The sequence below is a fragment of the Tympanuchus pallidicinctus genome, unplaced genomic scaffold, assembly GCF_026119805.1.
Source record: "Tympanuchus pallidicinctus isolate F22 unplaced genomic scaffold, pur_lepc_1.0 scaffold4, whole genome shotgun sequence".
Taxonomy (NCBI): domain Eukaryota; kingdom Metazoa; phylum Chordata; class Aves; order Galliformes; family Phasianidae; genus Tympanuchus; species Tympanuchus pallidicinctus.
The window spans coordinates 45,332,606-45,358,661 of record NW_026294758.1 but is presented as its reverse complement, the minus strand read 5'-3'; the positions used below and the strand labels follow the sequence as shown (position 1 = coordinate 45,358,661).

General features: G+C 35.3%; 1 protein-coding gene across 17 annotated transcripts in view; it reads right to left on the bottom strand.

The window, feature by feature from the left end:
• PTPRD (protein tyrosine phosphatase receptor type D) overlaps positions 1 to 26,056 on the bottom strand; it is a 1,183,295-nt gene that overhangs the window by 176,845 nt on the left and 980,394 nt on the right. For all 17 annotated transcript variants that reach the window (XM_052700439.1, XM_052700447.1, XM_052700441.1 and 14 more), the window contains one exon: positions 25,779 to 25,920. In XM_052700439.1, coding sequence (XP_052556399.1) covers positions 25,779 to 25,920 — 142 coding nt within the window. The remainder of the gene's footprint in view (positions 1 to 25,778; positions 25,921 to 26,056) is intronic.

Below are 26,056 nucleotides of genomic sequence, written 5' to 3'. Positions count from 1 at the left end.
AATACATAGTATATTTATATGAAAGCTGATCTGAAAGAGATACATCATATTTTATTGTGTTGGCTAACAATGTCAGAGACAGATGTTGGAAGTATGAAGCAGAGATTGAATATTCCCACCAATATTCCATTCCATTTTGTTGCTATGTGACAGATGGCAGCAGAGGGGTAATCTGACAAAATAGTTTCTGACATGGAAATGTGCATGAAGGTAACTGAAGTCCTTCATGCAGAAAAAATGGCACCACTGACTTTTATTGATGCTTGCTGAACATTATGAAGACTGAACAGTGGATGTCAATACAGTGAGGTGGTGGCTGGTGCATTTCAGTAGTGGTGACATCAGTGTGAAATACAAATCACATTCTGATAAGTCATGCACAGCTGTGATACCATGAAATAAAGATCATCTCAATAAACTCATCTGAGTAAATCAGTTAATGATGGTGACTAAACTGAAAAACATTTTTTTGTAGCTGAGAATTTGCTCTATCAAATAGTGTTATTGTGCTACATGTAGCTTTTGTAATTTCCATCAAAATAGGTAGGAGGCATTACTTTTGGAGCAACCTGTACTACTATACTATATCCAGATATAACTTCACATCTGTGAGCTAACTGGTGTACACTAGAGAATATCAGAGAAGAATGCACTACTGAAACTCGTCTTCATCTCACAGCCTGCAATTTACTATTATAATCATATAACTTTTCTTAAAGAACAAGATTTCATTTTGAAATAATAATAATAATAATAACAACAACAATAATAATAATAATAATGGAAGTATATCAAATAACCACCTCAAACTTGTTAGAAGCAATGCTGCTCCCAGGATACAATATATGATAGAGAAAACAAGAAAGGAGAATGGTGACAGCAGGAAATTATTTTTATATGCTTACAGTAAGCAATTCCTTAACAAAAACCTTTTTCTTATTATTATTATTAATGTTATCTGCATGAAAATGCAGGCAGACAAGAGGTGACTATCTAACATACAGCTTGCTAGTTGCAAAAGTTCTCAGGAGGCTTCTAATTTTAGAGTTTATTCCATTCCATACTGTGACCTATATGGCCATATATATCTAAGCGATATATATTTTTGACACTTAAAATTCTTGTCTGTGCAACTCCACCCTTCCTTCTCTTCAGGTTTACAAACTATTTGAGTATGCTGATACTTTTGCACAGGTAAATCATTCTGTACAAATGTCTTCTCATCTCCCCTCTTCCTCCTGCAAAAATAAAGGTGTTTTTCTTTTCTTCAAAATTTCTAGATATAATTTCCATGTGACCTTTAACATTCTTTATGATATTCTTTTAAAAAAATAAATACAAGAAGTCAAACTTACAAGTAGTACTCAGAATAATGCATGTGAATTTGAATAGCTAATTATGGAAACGAGGTATATGAGAAACCAGAAGCAAAAATCATCAGATGCGGTCAGCATGCATTCACCAAGAAGAAATTATGCCTGACTTATCTGATAAGCTTCTATCATAAAATGACCAGCCCAAGAGATAAGGAGGGAGTAGTGGTTATTGTCTTCCAGGACTTTAGTAAGGACTTTGACAGTGTTCCCCTTCAGATATTCACAGATAAGCTGTTGAAAAATGGCCTCAATGGGCAAGCAGTGAAGTGAACCAAAAACTTGCTAAATGTCCAGACACAGAGAGCGGTGATTAGTGGTACAAAGTCTAGCTGGAAGCTAGGCAGTAGTAGTGTACCTCAGGGGTTTATTCTGGGTCCATTCCTGTTTAACAACTTCATTAGTGATCTGGATGATGGAACCAGAATGTACCCTCAGCAAGTTCACAGATGACATGAAACTACAGCCAATAGCTGATCCACCCTCAAGAGGGTCATGCTGCCATCCAGAAAGTCCTCAACAGGCTAGAGAAATAAGCTGACAAGAATCTCATGAAGTTCAAGTGGAAAATCCTGCACTTATAAAGGAACAAGTCTGCATACCAATCCCTGTTTAGAGTCAGGCAGCTGGAAAGCAGCTTTGTATAAAAGAATCTGGGGGTCTTGTTTATTGCTAACTTGACCATGAGACAGAAGTGTGCCTCTGCATAATGCACTGTGTATTAGGCAAAACTCTGGCAGTAGATCCAGGGAGGTGACTCTTTCACTCTTTATTGAGCAGCAGTGAGGCCACACCCAGAGAGCTGTGTATAGTTTTGGGCTCCTCAGTACAGGAGAGACATGAAAATACTGAAACAGTTCAAAAAAAAAAGACCACCAGGATGATTAAAGTGAGCAGAGGCTGAGAGAACCGGGATTATTCAGCCTGGAGAAGAAGAGTTTTGGGAAGATAGTACCAGTGTCTATAAATACCTGAAAGGAAGATGCAAATACGACTAAGCAGTGCTCTTTTCAATTGCCACTGACAGGACAAGAAGAAACAAGCACAAACTGAAACACAGGAGGTTATTTTTGAACATAAGGAAACACTTTCCCATGAGGGTGACTATGCACTGGAACAGTTGCAGAACCTTCCTTCTTGGAGATCTCCAAAAGCCATGTGCACATAATCTAAGGTAAGTGGCTCTAGATATCCCATCTTGAGCAGATGGCATGTAAGATGAGCTCCAGAGATCATCTCCAACCTGAACTATTCTGTGATTCTGTGAATCTGCTATTCTGTGAATAGGGGAGAGTACAAGACTTCAGCTACAGAGTTATACATACCACCAAAACTCACCAACCCTCTGCTTGTGAACTAATGCAAGAAATTAAGGGATTACTTGGTATCAGTACAAATTCTAATCCTCTGTGCTATGTGGTAGTGATAAAAATTTTTAACTATCCCAAATTTTTGCAGTGTCAAGACAGTTGTCAATAATAACATGTATAATATTTTTATTTTTAATACCTAACTTTTTTTTTCCAACTTTCTCATACATTTTAGAATAACAATGTAAAGTTTAGCTGTAAAATACAAACATGCTCAATAATGTTTTAATTTCTCTTTATGATTATAAACAGAGGATTACATTCTTTCCAGCACTTCTCCAAGATGTTTTCCCAAAGTCTATTAACACACTGGACTTAGGCTTCCAGAAATGCTCAACGTTTCTTTTCCAAATGTATTAAATAGCACACTTTAAAGTACAAAACTCACCTTTTTTTTTTTTTTTTTTTTTTTTAAATCTTTGCTACTAAACCTGCGTAACAACATCATATAAGCCTAGGAAACTGTCATCTTACTAGATTGTTTGTTGACTAAAACATCACTGATTCAGTGTTTGCTGGTGCATGTTTTCCAGTTTGGTACAGTAAGGCTGAAAAAAATACCTGCGAGATGGCAGTAATCAACACTACTAATGATTATCTCTCATGCCTCTCTTATAATCGCATTCACAAATCTGCAAAAACTCCTTAATTGCCTATACGTGCATAATTTTAATGAAATGGAACATAAAGTAAAGCTGTGACGTATATGTTATGCGTAAGACTGGCTTAGATTGTATAGAAGATGAAACACTGATTTTCCCGGAATGTAGCAACTAGAGATTTTCTAAATTAGAGCTAATAGAAAAATTGTTAACCTAACTTAGAAAATGAAATAAATTGTTTTAACATTTTCATACACAAACATGTTTTCAGTATTTCCCCTGAAACTGAAATTACTTTAATATTTCTGTTACATTCTTACCAGAATAAATTAATTTCATAGGCATTTTATAATGCATACAGCTTTATTGAAGCTTTCACAGAATCACAGAATTGCAGGGGTTGGAAGGAACCTCTTGAGATCATCGAGACCAACCCCCCTGCCAAAGCAGGTTCCCTACACCAGGTCGCACAGGTAGGCATCCAGATGAGACTTGAACATCTCCAGAGAAGCAGACTCTACAACCCCCCTGGGCAGCCTGTTCCTGTGCTCCGTCACCCTCACCGTAAAGAAGTTCTTGTGCACATTTGTGTGGAACTTCCTATGCTGCAGCTTGTGTCCGTTTCCCCATTGTCCTGTCTCCATGTACCACTGAAAAGAGACTGGACTCACCACTATGGCCCCCACACCTCAGATATTTATAGACCTGGATTAGATCCACTCTCAGTCTCCTTTTCTCAAGGCTAAATAGATCCAGTTCACTCAGCCTTTCTTCATAGGAGAGATGCTCCAGGCCCTTCACCATTTTTGTGGCCCTTCGCTGGAGTCTCTCCAAGAGATCCCTGTCTTGTTTGTACTGGGGAGCCCAGAACTGGACACTGTACTCCAGATGAGGCCTTACCAGGACAGAGTAGAGGGGGAGGATCACCTCCCTCGACCTGCTGGACACGCTCTTTTTTTATGCACCCCAGAATGCCATTGGCCTTTTTGGCCACGAGGGCACACTGCTGGCTCATGGTCAACCTGTCGTCCACCAGGACGCCCAGGTCCCTCTCTGCAGAGCTCCTCTCCAGCAGCTCATCCCCCAGCCTGTACTGGTGCATGCAATTATTCCTCCCTAGGTGTAACACTCTACATTTGCTTTTGTTGAACCTCATCCAGTTTCTTACTGCCCAGCTCTCCAGCCTGTCCAGGTCTCACTGAATGACAGCACAGCCTTCAGGCATGTCAGCCAATCCTCCCAACTTCATATCATCAGCAAACTTGCTGAGGGTGGCCACCATCCCCTCATCAAGGTCACTGATGAAGATGTTGAACAAGACAGGACCCAGCACCGACCCCTGAGGAACACCGCTGGTTACAGGCCTCCAACCGGACTCTGCACCACCAACAACGACCCCAGTCAGCCAGTTCTCAACCCACCTCACTGTCCACTCGTCTATTCCACACTTCCTCAGCTTTGTTATAAGGATGTCATGGGAGACAGTATCAAATGCCTTTCTAGAATCAAGGTAGACTACACCTACCACTCTCCCCCTATCCACCCAGCATGTGACAACATCACACAAGGCTACCAGGTTGGCTGAGCACGACTTCCCCCTGGTGAACCCATGCTGACTACTCCTGATAACCTCCTTTTCTCCCACTTGTCTGGAGATGGCATCCAGCACAAGCTGTTCCATCACCTTTCCAGGGACAGAGGTGAGTCTTCCCATAAGCACCAGAGCCTGGGAACGTGACGCTGCATCCAGTTGCTTATGGAGGGCCTCATCAAACTCCTCCTCCTGATCAGGAGGCCTGTAGTACACACCCACAACAGTGCCACCCTTACCAGCCTGCCCCTTGATTCTCACCCACAAGCTCTCCACTGCTACACTGCTCTCCCCCAGGTGGAGTTCAATACATTCTAGCTGCTCTCTCACATAAAGAGCAACTCCACCACCCCGCCTAGCCAGCCGATCTTTCCTAAAAAGCACATAGCCCTCCATGACAACATTCCAGTCACGCGAGCTGTCCCACCATGTTGCACCACGTTTTCTTCTCTACTAGCTACAAATAGTTGTTCATAATAGAAAATAATAATAATAATAATAATAATAATAAATCAATATATTACATATTTGGACTGCTGTCTTTAAAAGAACAAAAATAAGCATGTGGATGTTAGAAACAATGTCATCTAACAATTACAGTGTTCTTACAGATCCATTTTTTGTTAATTTTTTTTCTTCAAGAGAACTCCGATGAATCTAAACATGAATTTGCATTACATGGCATTTATGTTTTAAGCTTTATTAAGTAAATTAAATTTAAAAAGTCAACAGTGATACTATGCAATTTATGATCTCATCCCTCTTATGCATCAAGCTATGAAAAATTTAGAAAATTTCTCTGACAGGAAAAAATAAACAGAATACATGCGCAGCTACTGTTCTTATGTGTATTTTCATACTCAGGACAGGTTTCTCTGATCTAGAAATAGAGTTCTATGATTCATAAGACAATGTAGTAATGATTTAACTATTTCTCTTTTCATAAAGACTGAGGCTTTTTTTTATATGTTTGTTTTGTCTGAACAAGAATGATAAAATAATTGTACATTTAGGAAAAAGAACAGAACATCACACATTCACTTGATACCAGAAGCATCTGAAGGCTAAAAGTCTGACAACTGGTGAAATTTTCTGCTTCAGCAATAGTCCTTGAATGATTTCTAGTAATATTCCACATCATTACATTTTTGTAAAATAAATATTTTAAATAAAAAATTTAATACATATATTTATTAGATATGTATGTGTATTCACATTACAGAAAAATCATGTTACTCATCAGTTAGATCAATTACATACTCTTTGTAAAATTTTACTAGCTCTAATGTTGAACTGAGTCTCGTCGGCTTCTGTGTTTTCCTCAATTGTAATTTATTTATGATACTGTATTAATTTTCACAGACTTTGGATTCCATTCTTATGTCATTCTTATCTTGCCTCTTTCTTCACTTTCACTGAGCTTAGTTCAATTCATTCCTTCTCTTAGAATTGTCACAGTCTCTTTGAGACAGCCTTGATGATTTTTCCTAAGCACTATTAATGAAAAGGTTAACTACTCTCAGCACTGATTCAAAGAACATAGAATGGCCTGGGTTGAAAAGGCCTGGGTTGAAAATGATCATCTAGTTTCAAATGCCCTGCTCTGTGCAGGGTCACCAACCACCAGACCAGGCTGCCCAGAGCCACATCCAACCTGTCCCTAAATGCCTCCAGGGATGGGGCATCCACAACCTGCTTGGGCAACCTGCTCCATTGTGACACCACCCTCTGTGTGAAAAACTTCCTCCTAATATCTAACCTAAACCTCCCCTGTCTCCGTTTAAAACCATTCCCCCTTGTCCTATCACTATACTCATAAACAGCTGTTCCTCCTCTTGTTTCTAAGCTCCCTTCAAGTACTGGCAGGCCTCAATGACGTCTCCCCTGAGCCTGCTCTTCTTCAAGCTAGTTCCCTTACCCTTTCCTCACAGGAGAGGTGCTCCAGCCCTCTGATCATCGTAATGGCACTCCTTTGCACTCCTTCTAAGAGCTCTGCATCTATCTTGTTCTGGGTGTCCCAGGCCTAGACGCAGTCCTCCAAATGGAGCCTCACAAGGGCTGAGTAGAGCGGGACAATCACCTTCCCCTCCCTGCTGGCCACCCCCTTTTTACTGCTGCCCAGAACACTGCTGAACAAACTGAGATACAAATTGACAGATTTGTAACCCCTTCCACTTAAATAAATCAGAATATCAGACAATGTATCAAGGAATGGATCTAATGTCACATAAGGGTTTGAAAAAAAACAAAAAACAAAAAATCAAACCTTTATGTAAATAATGCTTTTTTTTTTTTTCCCTTGTCTTATTAAATATAGTTGGTGTAGTTGACAAATGAAAGCACATAAACCCTACATTTTCCTGCACAGAAATTTAGTTTATTAGAGGATGCTATGTGTATCAGTACCTTATAAGTAACTATTAACTACTCTTAGAGATTCTGTATTTCTTTCATTTATAACGCAATCTTCAATAACTACCATATTTTCCTGCTGTCTGTATGTTCATTTAGATTTATCATCAAAAGAAAAGCAAACAAATAAACAAACAAACCCAAAATACATAGCTTCTAACAAGAAATGCATAAGATTGTGTTTAGTTCACTGATGGCTCTCTTGGGTATACTTCAGTCTCATAATTATCCCTACATCTTTTAATCATATTCCATCATTTCCATACATAGCTACTTTTCTTTTACTTTCTTTATTGATACGCTACAAAGAAAGTTATTTAACCCGAGTAAGAAACAACAATAAATTATTACAGAAATCTCTATATATTCAAGCTGTATTTCATGACTTCACATAATGTTCAAACATTTCAAAATAATTCGAGTAAACTGATATATTGAAACATACAAAGAAGTGAATAAAATCTTTTTTGTCATTGACAGCTTCATTCAAATGTTCACTTAAGAAAAAATATAAATGGTGGTGAATATGTATCAGAATATTAGTTCATTAGGATTCAAAAGTCAAATAAATTAATTTAGAGTGTTTCACTGAGCCACACTGAGCCAGTGCCTGAAATTGTTTCAGAACAAGGAAGATATTAAACATAAAGATCAGCATCACTGAAACCAGTATGGTTATATATGAAGCCTTGTTAGACTTGCTTTTATCCTATATTTTGTTAACTAGTAGGATACAATATAACTTAATTTTTGATTGTCAGTTATCATTTTAACTATAATTTTAGTGGCTGCTTTTTTTTTTTTTTTTTTTTTCTTTCTTTCTTTTTCTTTTTCTTTTTTTTTCTTTCCTCTTTCCCCTCAGTTTCAATCAATACAGAAGTTCAGTGTAACCGCAATAAATAGAAAGACATGCCCTAGGTCATCCAAATCAGGTTGATATCTCTGCTTTTGAATGTCACAAAATTATGTTTTCTTTCCCTAGCATTTCTAATTACATTTGCCTTAGATCACTGAAAAGGAAATCTCTCAGAATGTAGACTTAGAAACTCTATGAAAAAATAATTCAAATTATTCTAAGAACAGCTAACTTTTTCCCACACAGACCTGAGCAAATAAATGAAGTGATGGGCAAATAATCAAACAGGAAAAAATACACATCTCCCTTCTTTGTATTTAACTAAAATACCTGAAATCAAATCAGACAGCTAGCACAAGTGAAATGGGACAAAATGAAGTGGGCAGACAAGGATCTACTCATTGCTAGAAAACACAAGGCTAATACGATTTGTTGTTCATTTCATGTGACAGCAGTAATTTTGTAAGAAAAGATAGGGAACTGGAGGAAAAAAGACAAAAAGCCAGCAAAATAAAATTTTGCTAACACTCTGTGATGATCACATGCAGTCTTAGGAAAGGGGAATTCAGTGTCAAAACAATAAGAGGGTCATCACAACAGAACAGAAACCAATATACCAGAACAAATAGTTATTCTCTAGAAAATTCAGCTTTGATCACTTCCAGGACCCTGGAAGACCTTGATACCCAAAACCATGGCTTCTCAGGCCACAGAACTGGTTAGTCAGCTTGTCCACTTATGGCACACTGCCATTTCCCAGTTATTGGACAAGATGAACAATTTTGATTTTGTGAGAAAACCAAGATCAGAAAATTGACTTAGGTGGGAATAATTCTGTTTGGACTGATGGATACTATTCCAAAGGCTTGCTTAGTTTGAGAATATTTATACAGTGTACTGATATAGTAATAAGAAACAAAACCAAGAGTGTGTTTTTTAAAATGATAGTAAAATCTGAATTGGACAGACAGAATGAAGTCAAAGCTGGCAGAAATCTGGGCATATTTCTTTACAGCTATTTTAAATGAGAATATTGAGAACACATACTAAGAATAGACTGGGCAAGGACACAAAGAAAGAGATGAAGATTGGCAGAGGCTCAGAGTAATACTAATAAATAATAAATGCATGCTGCTCTTCACAGAATGTAATCTTTATTAATAAATCAAAAGACAAGCTGGTCCAAAGGATTTTTGGGTGCCCACCATTGTTTTATCTAAGCACTATATCCATCATTTTTATTCCAGCTGAAGTACATGTTGAATTCTTGGAATCAATGCATTGTAATTTTGTTATGAAGGAAAATGTAGATTTTGAGTGCTGTATGCAGTGTTCAATGACATTCCATTCCTTTCACTTACTAATCTAAAATACAACATGATCAGTCACTCTCAAACTGAAGGTAGATATACATATATCTTGTAGTTCTATTTTTTTATTTTTTTCTGTTTTAAATAGAACTGGAATGAGAACATAGTTCTGCTCTGGAGAGCAGCACAAAAGCCAGTTCTGCTGAAATCTATGGATTTAGCTTCTGCAAATGTTTACTGCTTACATCATTCATCTTTGAAGAATATTAAGGTAATCAGGTTGATGTTGCATGCTTCATAATTACCCAGTCTTCACAGTAACCTGAATATATGTACATACAGGTATATATACTCAGAAATATGTATATAGAATTTATCTTCTGTGTAGCTGTCTACAAAGCATATTGGCTTTTTCTTACGCTCCAAATTTCTAAAAATATGTAAATGTTTATCACAAACTAAAGGAAAATTGAATGTAGGAAAGCCAAAAATCTAGGCAGAAATTATGATCAGCAGAGTTTAAGACAGGAAAAAAAAACAAAACAAAACAACAACAAAAAAATATTCTTCTTTAAAAAAAAAAATCATCAGTATAGGAATAAATGGATTCATAGTAACCTGTCAGACTAGTGTTCAGGATACTAGTAGATGAAGACATGAGCTGGTAGTTTATGTTTGCAGATCAGAAAACCAACTATACCCTTGATTGCATAGAAAATAAATGTTGTCAGCATGGTGAGGGAGATGATTGTTCCCTTATATTCTGCTCTTATTAAACTCTATCTAGAGTACTGCATTCAGCTTTGGGGATCTCAGCACTGACTTGAGACTGAATGGACCAAAGGAGATCCACAGTAATGAATAAAGGGCTGAAGCATCTGAAGACAGGCTGAGAAAGGCGGGGTTGTTTAGCCAAGAGTAAAGAGAGATCTTACTGAAGATTTTCAATAAAAGGGGGGCCTATAAGAAATACAGAAAGACATGTTTTACGACAGGTAGTGATATGACAAAGCGCAATAGTCTTTAACAAAGAGGATAGATTTATATTAGATTAACTATAAGGAAAAAGCCTTTATTTCTGAAGGTTGTGTGGCACTGACATAGGCTGCCCAGAGAGATTGATGCCCATCCTTGGAGCTATTCAAGGTCTGACTGGATGAAGATTTGGGCAGCCTGATCTAGTGATACATGTTCTTACCTATCGCAGGAGTGCTGTAACTTGATCTCCAAAAGATTATTCCAACCCAAAATATTGTGTGATTGTGCGAATTTAGAAAATCAAATTTTTTGTTGCATGACTAGATACAACTGTACTTCTCATCTTTGTCTATTTCTTTCTTGTTTGAAAAACAAAGTTAGAGTTCATCCAATACAATTAAAAAACTTTTCCAACAATAAGACATTTTAATGAGCATTTTAAAACACTATTTAATGCTCTAAAACTATGCTGGTATGCTCATTCACTAAATAGTTGAATAATTTTAGAATTTTTTGTGTGAGCACTTACAAATATCAAATTCATCAGAGAAAAGAGAATATGGTGTATATTCTCTTCAATAGCTGTAAAGATGATTCTCGTGTTTATTTATTACATGGTTGTTAATATGAACCTGTTTTCTATCTTTCATCAAATAATTGAATAAAGAGAATAATTACAATCATAAATAGTTTAAACAAGTGCAAAGTGTCTAATTTCTGCTCTTGCGTGTGTTTAACATGTTACAGAAACTCAGACAGACATATCTTACACAGTGGTTTTGAAAATCCTTACAAAATATACTGATCTTAGAATTACACAAAATACTAAACCACAGTTGACAACATTTTTGTCTTGTTTGGTATGGTTTTATAATGGGCAGTGATAATACTGCTTAAAATTGCTAAAAAATGTCTTAAATATTCAAATGTGATGTTATACTTACTTTCGTATGAAACATAGTTTGGAGACTAGGAACACACAGCTTAGAGAAATAAAGTATATAACAAGGAAGCTATCAAGCTAAAAATGTGTGCATTTCAAAATGGTAATCTCTTTCAGGAGCAACTATTATCATGAGGTCTGTAAAGCACACCTCAAATAAAAGGTCTAGTAAACCTAAACGGTAAGCCCTTGGAAAACATCTTAAGCAGTATTATAATATTTGTGCTGTTCTTTATTTCATTTTAAGATTTGGCACTTAAAAATTGTCTTGAAGCCTCCTTTCATAAAGCAAACTTGTGATGTATGAGATCTATAAAAATATTAATGCTCTCTCTGGCTCTCCTCCTCACTTTTCATTTAATGTACTTTGCTGAGTACACTTGCATCACAATGACTTAAACAGTAATAATAGAAAATGCTACTTCTTTGGAAGACAACAATTAAAGAAATATATGACTAGAAATGTAAATCTGCATCCAACGATACTAATACCAGCATTCAGAAACACCATGTATTTGATCTTTACTGAGAGTTTTTTCACTACACAGAAGAAACTGTTGGCATACTCACATCCCTGTAGCTTTCTATTTAAGTCTTTTATTTCTCAGAATAATATGATTTAGTTTAACAAGATGAATGAACAAGAAAAATGCTTTAATAGGTCTAAATGTCATTTGTTGAAGATCAAACAAAATTTCAGCTGATGCTTCAATGCAGTACATTGAAGATACTGCAGCCAACGAAGGTTTCAGCTAGTGCTGGAGTCATTTACCAAGTACAGAAAAATCGTGTGTTTACATGGATCAGTCTTCTATTTGAATTCTAAAGTCTTGTCAGTACATCAAAATTAGATTTTGGGGAGATTCAACAAGATGCTACAATGAAAGAGTTGCTCCAAAAGTAATACCTCCTATTTTATTGTATTGTCCCATAGAGACATACGTTGGTGATATGGCAAAAGAGGTTGAATCTTCCCACCAATATTTCATTACATATTGTTTCCGTGCAATGGATGGCAGCAGAGGGACAGTCTGACAGAATGGCATCTGACATGGAAGCACATGAAGCAAAAGTGTGGAAGTGAATTCTTTTATATGGGAAAAAATTACACCATTGATATTTCTTTCAGAACATTTCATGAATGCTCATGGAGACCAAACAGTGGATATGAACACAGTGAGATGGTGGAGGGGTGCATTTCAACAGTGGTGGAAGAAAAACTGAGTCAACTCCAGTGGTGCAGTTTTTTTTATAAATACAGAGCGCAGACACTTGTTCATCACTGGGAAAAATGTATAGCTAATGGTAGATTCTATGCTGAAAATCTATGTTTTATAGCTGAGAATTTGGTCTATCAAAAAGTTATTGTACTCTTTCTTTTTCCATTGAAATAAATAGAAAGAATTATTTTCAGAGCAAGCTAAACAAATAAGGAAACATTTCTAGAATGTGTTTTGTTTGTTTGTTTGTTTGTTTGTTTGTTTCTGTTTTTCCTTTTCAATTTTGGTCTTCAGTGGTCTTGTCTGTATTGTATTGTATACAGCATGCTTATGAATTACAATTTGTTTCCCGGCATTCATCAGCACTACAAAATAGGGTTTGAAAAGTAGAAAATGTCAGGATCTACACCTCCTATTGGCTTTCCTGAAAGTGATACTTTGTCAATCTGTTAATTAGAATTTTTGCTAATTTAAAAAAAAAATGAAATAGAGTGTACATTTGGTATACCAGCCAGCTTATTTATGTCATCTTTGTTAACAGGTAAATGAGAAACATAGTTTATTGCTTGATCATAGCATCTTTATGAAATTAAATATTATTAAAGCAACATTAAATACTATAATAATAGCCATATTATGCACATCATATACTGACAGAAAATCACTGATTGCACTTCATCAAATACACCACAAGCAGAATATATATACATATATACATATATATATATATATATATTTTTTTCCCTTTTCTCATAAGATATTCTGAGTTGGAAGAGACTCAAAGGGTAATCAATTCCAGCTGTTGGCTCTACGCAGGAAAACTCAAAAGTTAAATCCTATTCTGAGAATATTTTCTAAATGAGTCTTGAACTCCAGCAGGCCCAGTGCCATGACCACTGCCATGGGAAGTCTGTTCCAGTGCCTATTACCCCCCTATAGCTGAAGAATCTTTTTCTAATACTAAATTTGACCTTTTCCTGAGGGAGCTTCATGTCGCTTCAAAAGGCCCTTAATTCTCATGATTGGGTACAATATTAGTAAGTTTTCCTCGTGAGAACTTCAAACCTAGCATCACATCAAGTTTTTAGAATATGATGAATAAAGTTCTGTCCTCATAAGATGTAACTGCATATCTGTATCAAGATTTTTTGTTAATGGAGGTGAAGCAATGGAAACAAGCTCTGCTGGTAACACTGCATTATGAATATTCTTGAAGAAACATTTCAGCTGTGGACTGTATTTTCCTCCTAAACTACAGAATGATTTCTCCTAGTGGCAGTGCCTGCAGGCTGGGCTGTCAGGGCTTTATCCATGTAGGCTGTGAAAATACTCCAAGCTGGAGACTTGCTCCAATCCACCTGAGCCCTGCCTCCAAAGCCAGGCCATCCTGGTGGTAAAAGTCTTCTCCTCATCTCCAGCGTGGGCCTTGCACGTCTCAGCTAATGCCACTGCTTTTTGCCCTAGAGACATACACCATTTGCAGAGCCCTGCTGTACTCCCCCTGCTCTATTGCCACCTAATGATGTTATACTGCTGCTAGATGTCCATAAAATGCCTCTTCTCCCACTTGAAATGCTCCTCCTCTGTAGTCTCACCTTACAAGGCAACATTTCCAGCCCCACTGCTACAGTGGAATTATTTCCCTTCTTTTCCTTGTATTTTCATGTACTGGAGCAGACAGGAGTCAGGAGGGTGGAACTAAGCATGATAATCAAATTTGGTCAAAATTATACATAGTAAATAGATGTGGTTTATGAATAACCAAGCATCCCTCCTTTCATGCTGGGTGTGCTCCTGTGCGCAACCTGAGACTCAACTGCTCTTACAGTCATTAAGGAATGTGTCTGTGAGTTAGCTACTAAAGCATTAGCACAAATACCCAGCACCATAAATGTACAACGAATTAATATTTTTGTTTACTCAAGAACACTCTGTTCTAACATAAAATTTACATTTATCAAGTCAGCTGTGACTTTGAGTTCGAATTGCTAAAAACAATTTTACTTAGAAGATGTGTTTTCTTTTGGCAACATATCTGGAAATAATCTGAAAAGTTGTTTAATTCTTCATTTTTCAAGGCAACATTAAAGAAATCTGTTCTGTCAACTTCTTCTTCATTAAATCCCTTTATTGGAAATAAGGTGTCTCAACAGATATTTAAACAGTGATAGAGGTACATTAAGTTAGATCAGTTAAGCATGTTTAATTATCTGAAAGGATCATATTTATGTAGATCACAAGCATAATAAATAGCTGACTTAAATATTGGTCTTCACTTTTAATGGGAGTCCATTTAGTATTATTGGAGGGGCTTTATTTATTTATTTTCTTATTATTTTATTCATTTTCTTATTTTTATACAGTAAGAGAACAGAAACGTCAGACATTTGTTGCTGAAACTAGTTTAGGAAGCAGACTTTTCAGATAGATATGTTAAGAACATAAAATAGTCATTATTTGCAATCGACAGAGAGATTTATTTTGGTATATTTTTTCTGCAAATGACCAGAATCAGATGTAGAAGAAAGACTCTAACAAGTTAAATACATCAAAATCATTTCTCAGTATTGCATCCTACCATTCTGCGATTTACAGCTAACAGATCTTTTCATCTTCTACGTTCTCTGGAAAAATGTACTCTGGTGCTCTTTTTGAATGGAAAGGCAGATCTGTTCCACACTGTCTTCTCTACAAACTGTGTAAATATCCTGCATTGCTAAAAATAGGAGGAAGCTCAGATACTAATGACCTGCGATACACTTTGTAAATGAGATTCAATTAGCCCCCACAGGTGGCTACAGATGACACACATCAGCTCCACCTAATCTTCCTTTTACTAAGTCACTGGAGATATTATAATCCTTAGAAAGAACTATTTACTGACCTACTTGGTTGAAACTGCTTGCCTTAACAGAAATAAATGTACAGTAAATGAAGATGGTCAGAATTTTTTTTAAAAAAAAAGAAAGGAAAAGAAAGGGAAAAAAAAAAAAAAAGAAGAAGAGAGAGAGAGAGACTACCAAAATAAGTGGCAATAAAATGAATGAAGAAAGAAATCCTGTGTTTGTGATGCCATTTCCACTGGATGGTTTTCCAGTTCCCATTTTGCTTTACAAATGCATGCTTATATTGCCAAATTTCATGGAAATGAGCAGCACAGTCATTTAGAAGACATAAAATAAACATGCTTTTTATTACAGTGAAATGCAAATATCAAGTCTTAACAAGTAAATCTAGGGTCTGCAATTTTAAAATGGCAATAGCAATAACCTCAGGGTATGCTTTCATTTTGCAGTTGATTTTATGCGAAGCAACTGTTATTTCTGTGCGGTACTTCGATGAGTCAGAGCCGTGCTCTTTCAAGTAAAAATAGTGGAACTCTGGTAGTAACAGTGATGGAAATTCAATAATTATTGGTGAATTCAATCACAGTGTACATTACAGAGCCCATGACAATTCTATTAACCTATATCAAATTTAAATGTTAGGGTTTACATAATTGTTTCTTGGTAAGATAATTCCTAAGCAGGAATATCAGTTAACATTATGATAAAATTCTTTAACTAGGAAACATCCAAACTCTGGTAAGATTTTTTGCAGTTTGCATTGTAAAACTTTTAACAGACAGATAGAAGGTGTAAATGTACAGCTTGCCTGTCTGTGGCTGTTTTTCCATGGACACATGAAAACATGGATTTATATTTCTGAAGATAGGAAATTTTACACTATATAACTAGTCTCTATACCAGTTTAAAGCATGTGAAGAATATATATAACCTGAGTTCCTGTCTTTGTAAAATACGTTTCTGTAAATGTGAAATACTTACAGAATTCATTCCTTTGTACAGATTAAGTCCATATAAGAAACAGTTATTTGCACATCTGATTTTGATTTCCAGATGGAATTAAATGGATATAATAACTGAAATTTATTCTGATATAAAGACTGCAGCTGTGTCTTGAAACAGCAATAACAACATAAATATGTTTTCATTTATGAATCATTATTGAGCATGATATGCAAACCTGTTTAACATTCTATAGGAAAGGTAAAGTACAGAGCAGATGCTCTGAATTATTACTCCAAGAGAAGCAAAACATTTAAAGCTGCTTAATATTGCAAAAATTAAAAACAAACAAACAAACAAACAAACAAAAAACCAAAAAAAAACCAACAAAAAAACCTTCTTCCAATTTCAGTGACCTGGCAGAATTTGAAAAATCATATAATCCGACTGTTTGACTTTAAAAATCCAAGATAAATAATACATTGCTGTTACTTTAGATAGAGTAAGTATTACTAAGCTTATTTATAGCCTATTTTTGTTTATAATGAATTTTGAGGGTCTCAATGAAATAATGACGTTGGATGGTTCTTCTGGAGCGTTTATGCCATAATAAATCTTCTTTCTTAGTCCCTGAACACCAAAACTTTAAGCCCGTTTCGTGTATGGAATTTCTCACTGTCACTTCTGAGAAAACGAATGTGAGATTGATAGCCAAGCAGCATGTATGGAAGAGCAAGCACACATCTCCCCAGTCTCTAATCAATATTAAAAGAAAAACTATAAGTAAATGTTCCAATATGTCTCAATAAATACACAGAAAACTCCTGTATTTTACTATCTCTCACTTGAGTGTAAATTAAGCAAGAGTTGGTTCGTTAAAATTTATCTACTTTATAAAAATGATCTCTCAAGAGTTATCCAACAGTAAGGTTAAAAACACACTGATTTTTTTAACTTCAAATAGTTGTTTCTCTACAATCTTACTGCAACCAAACTATGTTCAGAACACATAAAAATTAGGCCACCTTTTAAGGATATCTGCTTAGTCACTTGAGTTTATCTGCAAAGTCACTTGAGTTTATGCAACTTATTCAACAACAAAAGTTTGAAAATCTCACATCAAGTACTATTCTCCTTTGTTTCAGCATTTAAGCAGAACAAACATAGAAACTAACAACAACAATGAAAACACAAAGAACCAAATGCAAAGAGAACTTCAAAGCATCAGAACAAGCCATAGAAAGTGTTCAGTAGAAAGTGTTCAGTATCAAAAAAACTATCAATAAAACTAGTTTCATGCTTCTATGTATAAAAAACACAAATGGTAATCCTTTTGACATTTTTTCTGCTTGTTTCTGTGATTTCGATGTTTTGCATCTAACAACCACATCCATGATTTGACTAATCTGAAGTCCAGCTAAAGCAGTTGTTTCCTCACTGCTTTCAGCGTACCTTCTTTTCAATCACCTGTGTCCTATATGAAAGAAAACATGACAACAAATGACTGCTTTGAGGCTTACTAACAGCTTTTCTGCACTTGGCTTCATCTTCTCTCCATAAATCAATATCCAAGTGACAGCAGCTTTTGGGGAAAAAAAAAAAAAAAATCTCTGGCAACTTTTCAGTCTCTCAATTCTCTTTTCCTGAGAGTCATTTTGCTGCAGGTATAATGAAGAGCATTCCCCAGATAGTTTTTTACCTATGCAGCCAAAAAAATCTGTATGTTAACATTAAGATAGAAGTTGTCCGTAGAAATGTGTTTATCTTAGGAGCTGGGCTGATAATGCAGTTTAAGACAAAATGATATACTTCATTAAAATACATTACAGGCCCAGTGAAAACACAGGCATGTACAGGCTGGTTTCACTGAATTTCAGTTTCCTTGTAATGTTTATGCTTGCCTAAAATTTTAAATATTTTTTGTATGTATTTTTATTTTTAATTTCTCCTTCCAGTGATAAGTCACTGAAGACATAACAATCACAGTAATAAATATTTTATGAACTGCAAGACTAAGGAAGCTGAAGTGTAACACAAACTTTCCTTAATTTCTAAATTACATTTTCTGATATACTTGGGAAAGCATTCTTCGAAGGTTTTTCTTTTATTTGAAGATTAGTCCTTACTTCATTAAATCAATTTAATTTTGCTGTCACTTCATTGTTCTGATGTCAAACCTATCTTACATTTAAGCAATCACTTCTGCCATCCTAATGTTGCCCTTGGTAAGATATGAATATTCACAGGAATCACTAAACTGGAAAGCTGAGCATAGACCTACTATATGAATATCATTTCTATTAATTGTCTTGGTTTTATTATTATTATACTATCTTAAGCATTTCCTTTGAATATTGATCATGATAACGATTAAATTGAAACTCACCAAACTGCTAGCACCACTGGTATCTTTATAAATATACTGATACTGACAGGGATTGATAAACTACTCAGCATACCAGCCCCTCAAACAGATAATCTCTATCATGTTGCTGTTTTTATTATTATTCTTTTTTAATTAATATTTAATATATACCTCAAAAAATGTAATTATGCTGTTATATTTACCTTCACAGAGTGCAGCAGTAACAATTATATTTTCTGTTAATGTCATATGTCAAAATAAGTGGACACATAAAAAGATTGATGTTTAAACAAAACGTGGAACTGAGGCCACAGATTACAACTATAGCAGGAAATATGGCACTTAGTGCTCAATTAATGGCATTGACTTTGATGATGGCATTGACTTAGATCAAGACAGTGATTTCAGGCTACTAAACAATGAAAAACTGCATTATCTTCAACACTGATATTGAACTGAAAGAGCTCTACAACAGGCCAAGGGACTTAAATGAACGCATAGCAAATAGCCTCAATAAAAGTGAGTGCATTCTAAGAACTTTTTGTGTAAAAAAAATTCTGTCTAGGTAAATGGCAGCTTTATTTATATTGAATTACCTTGCAGACAGAAACTGATTTTTTTTTCATGTATTCACAGATACACATAATGCTGTAAAATATCCAAACTATAGAACAGAAGACAAAAAACACCCAACTGTATCCTCAACAGATAGCAGCTGTGTACATAGTTAATCCTCTGCCTTTTCTTGCAAAGTTCACAGTATCATGTATGTGCATTGGTTAAGTATGGGTCAGTATTCAAGGAAAAAGATCAAAATGATAACACGCTGTGTATAGCAGCTCATGATTCTTCAGAGACAGCTTTCTTTTTAATTGGATTCTATGGCTATACGACCTACTATTAGTTCAGCAAGGATAAACTAGAGCGGAATTTTTCCACCTCTTCTTGGTAACTCCATCTTCATTGTTATCAATGTCACTTGTTTCTTAGAGATCTCTGATCACTTTACAGATGTAGACGACTGTCTAGGAAAAGCAAATGAATCATCTTACATATCAATGAGTGGTAAAAACAAAGGTGTTATAAAAAAGATTTGCTCAAGATGGCTTAGTTTGAATTTTCCAAGCAACTATATATTTTATTTTTATCAAAAATGCCTATAGCACAGTATTAAATCATTATATACTAGAGCGGAAATAATTAGATGTGGGTCATGCTAAAATTAGTCATGAGCTGTTGTCTGAAAGTATTTAACAGGTGTACATTCTTAGCCAAACTATCTGGTGAAGAATTATTTTAAGCTAAATTGAATTGCTCTCCTTTGTCTGGTACAATTTCAATTCCCCTTCTTAAATCACAGCAACTGTCAGACATCTTATCTATAAAACAGCAACTCCACTCACCTCCCACCCTCCCCGCCCTTCCCTTTCTTTTTTTCACGTATGCTTCTAATAGGATATAGTATAGCCAGCTGGAAGATTTCAGCACATTGTTTCTCTAATAGAACCATCCATTTTGCCCTAAAACGTCAAGTATTAATGATTTTCTACCATTGCTAATATTTCAAAAACAAAATTGGTCCTGTGAATATATACAAATACATAAGAGTGAGCTGATTAATTTTATTCCTTTATCTGGATGAAATCCAGTGAAAGGTGAAATTCAGTGAAGAGCAGCGGAAAGGAAGGGGAAGGGGAAGGGGTAAGGGAAGGGGAAGTGGTAAGGGAAGGCGTAAAGGGAAAGGAAGGGAAGGGAAGGGAAGGGAAGGGAAGGGAAGGGAAGGGAAGGGAAGGGAAGGGAAGGGAAGGGAAGGGAAGGGAAGGGAAGGGAAGGGAAGGGAAGGGAAGGGAAGGGAAGGGAAGGGAAGGGAAGGGAAGGGAAGGGAAGGGAAGGGAAGGGAAGGGAAGGGAAGGGAAGGGAAGGGAAGGGAAGGGAAGGGAAGGGAAGGGAAGGGAAGGGAAGGGAAGGGAAGGGAAGGGAAGGGAAGGGAAGGGAAGGGAAGGGAAGGGAAGGGAAGGGAAGGGAAGGGAACTTCACAAAGGCACACCTGCAGCTTTTATTATTAATTGGTAACGTGAAAATTTCCTTTATAGTGTTACGTCTAAATATTCCTAGTACTTTACTACTTCATTATCCATTTCACAAAATCTGAACGCCAATCCACACCTGCTTGTAAGTTTCTACTGAAACATAAATTGTACTGGCTACATTTCTCTTCTTTTTTTCCTTCTTTTTTCAGTATCTCAACATCCTTTTGCGTGACTGCCAAGCAGCTGTGTTTTGTTCCTTAATCTTCCTTACACAGCTCCCCAGGAGAGACTTTATAACATAAATTGCAAAGTACTATTTTCACAGCAGGAATAACAGTGTTCCTCTTCAAAAAAGAGGCATAATAAAAACAGGACTGTAATTAACATGCTAATTTTGGTAACATTGTGCTGTGCATAGTATGTAGCATGATCACTGAAATTTGAGGAAGTTTGAGCAAAGATACTTGTTTGACTCTTCAGATTTCAAATATATTTCAAATATCAAATAACTTTACAGTGTACGAAGTTGTGACAGAGGTATTTTCTTATTTACCTTTCTTCACTTCATTCCACTTTCAGTGGTTTGTCCTACCAGAAGCCCCCCAGCTACTGTCATTATGACTATACAGCAAGCAGTCAAGTGAGGTAAACACTGGTGTACACAGTTTATATAGCTCCAGCTGGAACACAGTTAATTTTTCATACCATATTTCTAATACTCAGTATATGTAAACTCATTCCTCCCATTTATATACAAATAAGAGCCATCCCATAGTGCATTTTCCAAAATTATAGCCATGCCACTTCATTTTCCTAATTTCTGTGCCCTAAAAGATAAAAGTGCCAGATCACAAAATACTTCAAAATCATTCCTTGTCATTTCAGCAGTATTGCATCTCAAACTTGTGTCTATCAATGCACAGAGAAACATTTAGCACTCAGTAAATATTTCACTTTTTAGTTTCAGCAGCAACGACTTCTGGACGTTAACTACTTTCAAATAAGAAAAAAAATATATATATATCTGTCCTAGTCACTTCCCTTCCTGTTTCCTTCTTTATACAGTGCTTGTGCTACAAAGATTCTTAATGTTCATATTTTCATAACTCACTATATAATCAACAATGATAGAGAGAATAACGGGCAGAGAAAGCTAACTGCCTTTTTGCTCAAGTAACATGTGTAGTCACTCTTGTTAGATAGTAATAGGTAAAACAATGCAAACATCAGTGATAGTAAATGTCTAGGCATTAGATATACCTTGCGCTAGCAGGTCATCAGCCTGTATTGTTGTATTGCTAGTTAGGCATCAGGTGGTAGGTAGTTGCATTATGGAGATATTTATTTGTCTTAATTTTTTCTTCTACTTCTGTGTTAGTAAATAGTTTTTATCTTAACACAAGATTTCTATTTTGTTTTCTCCCTCATCCCAAGGATGTGGTTATGTTGTTATTAGCTACCTGCTGGGTTGAATCATGACAGAAGTCAAAAAGAAAAATGAAAACAAATTCTTCAAAATGAACTCCATGTAAGTTTTGCTGGTTTCTCTATTATGCCAGAAATAAGTACCTCCTTTCCTTCTTCCTGAACAATATACATTATTGCACGTAACACCTGCCAGAAAAACTTTTGTATAGTCATTAAAATTATCTATTATCCACCACTTACAAGTTGAAAACAACACAGCAGAACAGTTTTTAGGTTGATCTAACAATAAATAAATGAACAATAAAAGTAACTACACCTGCAATTACCAGTGTTTGGAAACTTCCTACATTTTATAGCCTTTGATAGCCTATTGAAAACTGATAATTTTGAATGAATGACTTAAAGTGTTGTTTCACTCAAATGATTCTCAGTATAAATTTTCAAAATGAAAACCTCCAAAAGAAGTAGCATAGACTCCTCTTGTCTGTAAAGACCCTCCCAGATCTTTACCCTATTTGACAAGAAAAAAAAAAACGTTTTTTTCTTGTCAAATTCAGCATTTTGCTGTAGCTTTATATATAGGAAATCAAAAGCGGTTTTAGTTTATCTAAGACATTCACTCTTGGTCCACATAGATAGTATGTTCAGCCTAGAAAGTAAATGTTTAACTTGTGTTGGAATGTGCCCTGATTTACTCCAGTAACAGAAGAAGGCCCTATCACGTCTCTGTTGAGGCCTTGGAATAACGTCACTTTTCCTGTACTTTTTATGCATTTTAAAACTTCAACAGCCAAAAGCTAGCAACTTTATTTATATTCATGGTTCCTAGAGAGCCACGTACAATAATTTGCTCAAAGAGCAAGAACAAAATAAAAGTGTGTAAAAGCTTTAGTGAAGAAAATGGTTGGTTCAGCTGCAGATAGAAAAACTGTCAAGTTTAGCTTTAAAAGATGCGTGTGTTGGCAAAAACATTTATGTGCTGTGATATACAAGAGTTTTGTAATAGTTACAATGGATTATAATAACAAACGAATATATGTTGATATTTCATCTGCTGTAAATGTCTTCATTTCACCAGACTTTTGCATTAGGATACATATATGTGTATGTTGAACTATGGGTTAAATCTGACTTCCTTCTCAAGATCCCCATTTGTACAAGATCTAGTATAATTGCTTATTTGGGTCTGTAACAACACCGTTGCTGAAACATTTAAAGAACATTTGGAGCATAGCATAGCTTGCGTATTTTCTTCAGTCAGGAGTCATCCACTCACTGGGGATGAGTCAAAACTAAGTGGACCGCAGATGAAAGACACTCCAATCTGTTTTGTATTGGATTATATTTGTTTAATTCTTTTTCACATCTGTATCATATGTTTATTCCTAAAGGAGTTATGCGAGGCAATGTCCAACAGTGATAAAATCAAATGGAGCGTTTTACACGAGACTGCTATTGAAGACTGTATATAATGAAGATTTGTCTAAGACTGCAAAGCAGAAGCTTATAATAGAATTACTTATCTTCCAGTCTAATGCACTTGGCATTATTGTTTGTCACAGAAAAACAAACAAACAAACAAGAAAACATAGCAAGGTACTGAATTTAAAGCATCTCAAAATCCTAGGCCTGATAAAACTTCATTACATTGCCTTGATCTATCATGGTCCTTCCTTTCTCAGACGTTACCCATTTATCTAAATCTAAATCTACAGTTCAAGAACTCACACATGTTCTCAGCTTTGCCTCAAATATGTAAATCTATTTCTGAGGCAAAAAAGATATTTCATCATTTGGAAAAGCTGTATTACAACTAAAAGTTACTTTTTTTTTCAGACAATACATTTTAATTAGACAAACAGTTTTTAATTAATTTAAATTTAAAGTTACTTAATTTTTTAACCTAACAACTAATAGTATTCATATTTTGCTTATTTAACATTTGTATATGCATAGCATTATGAACATTTTTTAAGCAAATCTGATGTTTACCTTGTGAGTACATTGCTGAAATATTTGAGTAGGAAAGGTAGCAAAGCTCACATATGCCTAACAATTTAATAATCAACAGAAATAGAAAAGAAACAGATCTCTATAGGTCAGAGATTTGTAAATACATTTAAAGAGATTATATAGGCAAGGAATGAACCTGAGTTTTCCCACTGATTTTTTAGTTTTTTGTTTTTAATTTCCTCCTTACGTTCCTTTAATTTTTAGTACAGTATGACGCATGGTTGTATTTCATGGAAACTATGCATAAAAAATAATTGGTCTTACAATTTTCATTCATTAGACTGAGAAGAATTTTTAAAAGATAACAGAAGCGATGATTCTGGCATTAGATATAACAAATTTAAACATTACATAAATTTGTTTATATCAGACTACCTCTAAGATTCTTTTTTGACACCGACTACCCACTACTGAAAAAATCACAAGTATTGAAATAAATATTTTCTTTTTTTTTTTTTTAATAGAAAAACTACATTCATGTCTCACTAATTCTATTGAGAAAAAAGGATATATATATATATATATATACATTTAAATATATTTAACATTTTTTTCTTTTAAATTCTGTCAAGTAGGCTGATCATTATTAGTTCATACTGAATCACAGAATCATTTGAGTTGAAAGTGACCATTAAAGGACATCTGATCCAATCCCCCCTGCAATGATCAGGATCTATTTAATATAAATAGTATGAATAATAATAGAAATAATATAAAGAAGCTCTTAGCAATTAATTATACAAATCAAATAATGCCATGTGATATCACAACTGCATATAATAATTTTCTGCCATAAAAGCTGAAGAGTGTCATATTTCAAGAAGCGTCTCCAAATCCAGTTTCCATTTATTTCCAGCAGACATAATGAAACATTCAAGTCATTTCACTGCTAGCACTTACTACTATGAGTACTATGTAGACAATGGACTTGGCAGTACATTTATATCCTTATCCCTGAGGGATAGTTAAAAAAAAAAAAAAAATCATTTTCCTTTACTACCTTCAAAAACTTCTTACTGAAGTAGAAACACAATACAGGTGACATAAACGTTTGAAATTGAAAAAAACACATTTTTTACGCATATTGTCCTGGGGGAAAAGTCTTGTAGCAGCTTACCCTCTTCTAAAATCTGCTTATGTAATTTGTCAAGGTCACTCTTAATTGGGCCAATTTCCGTGTAAATGCTGATCACACAAAGCTAAGCTACCCAGAAGAGCAGTAAAATGCAAATCAGATGTACTCATAAAGCATTCTTTTTGTTCATTAAATAACATAAGTAACTTGTTACGCACAATGCTCTCCTGTCTTATTTCTCTTCCTTGGTCTACTCAGTCATACTCCCATTACCAAGTTATACGTTATGTATATTTAACAGTATCAGGACTAAAACAACACTCATTCGAAAATATTTGTGATTTATTATCTTGGAGTGAAGCCTCCCTTTTAAAATCACTTTTTTCTCTAAGAAGTAAATTAACTATGATTAGAAAGAACTTACCACGTAAAACAGTGAGTCTCGTGGATACACTTATTTCACCGACACTATTGGAAGCCACACACTCATAAATAGCTTCATCTCGTGGTGTGCGCAGTGGTTGTATTCTGAGAACTGATCCAGACCCATCATCAAACTCTATTACCTATAAAAGGAAACAACAGCTGTCACAGATGTTGTTACAAATACCTATCCCTCCATTAATCTGTACATGAACAGTGACCTGCCAGTATTTTTGACATCAGAACCTTTTTTGTATATGCATACCATGGCAAATTTAA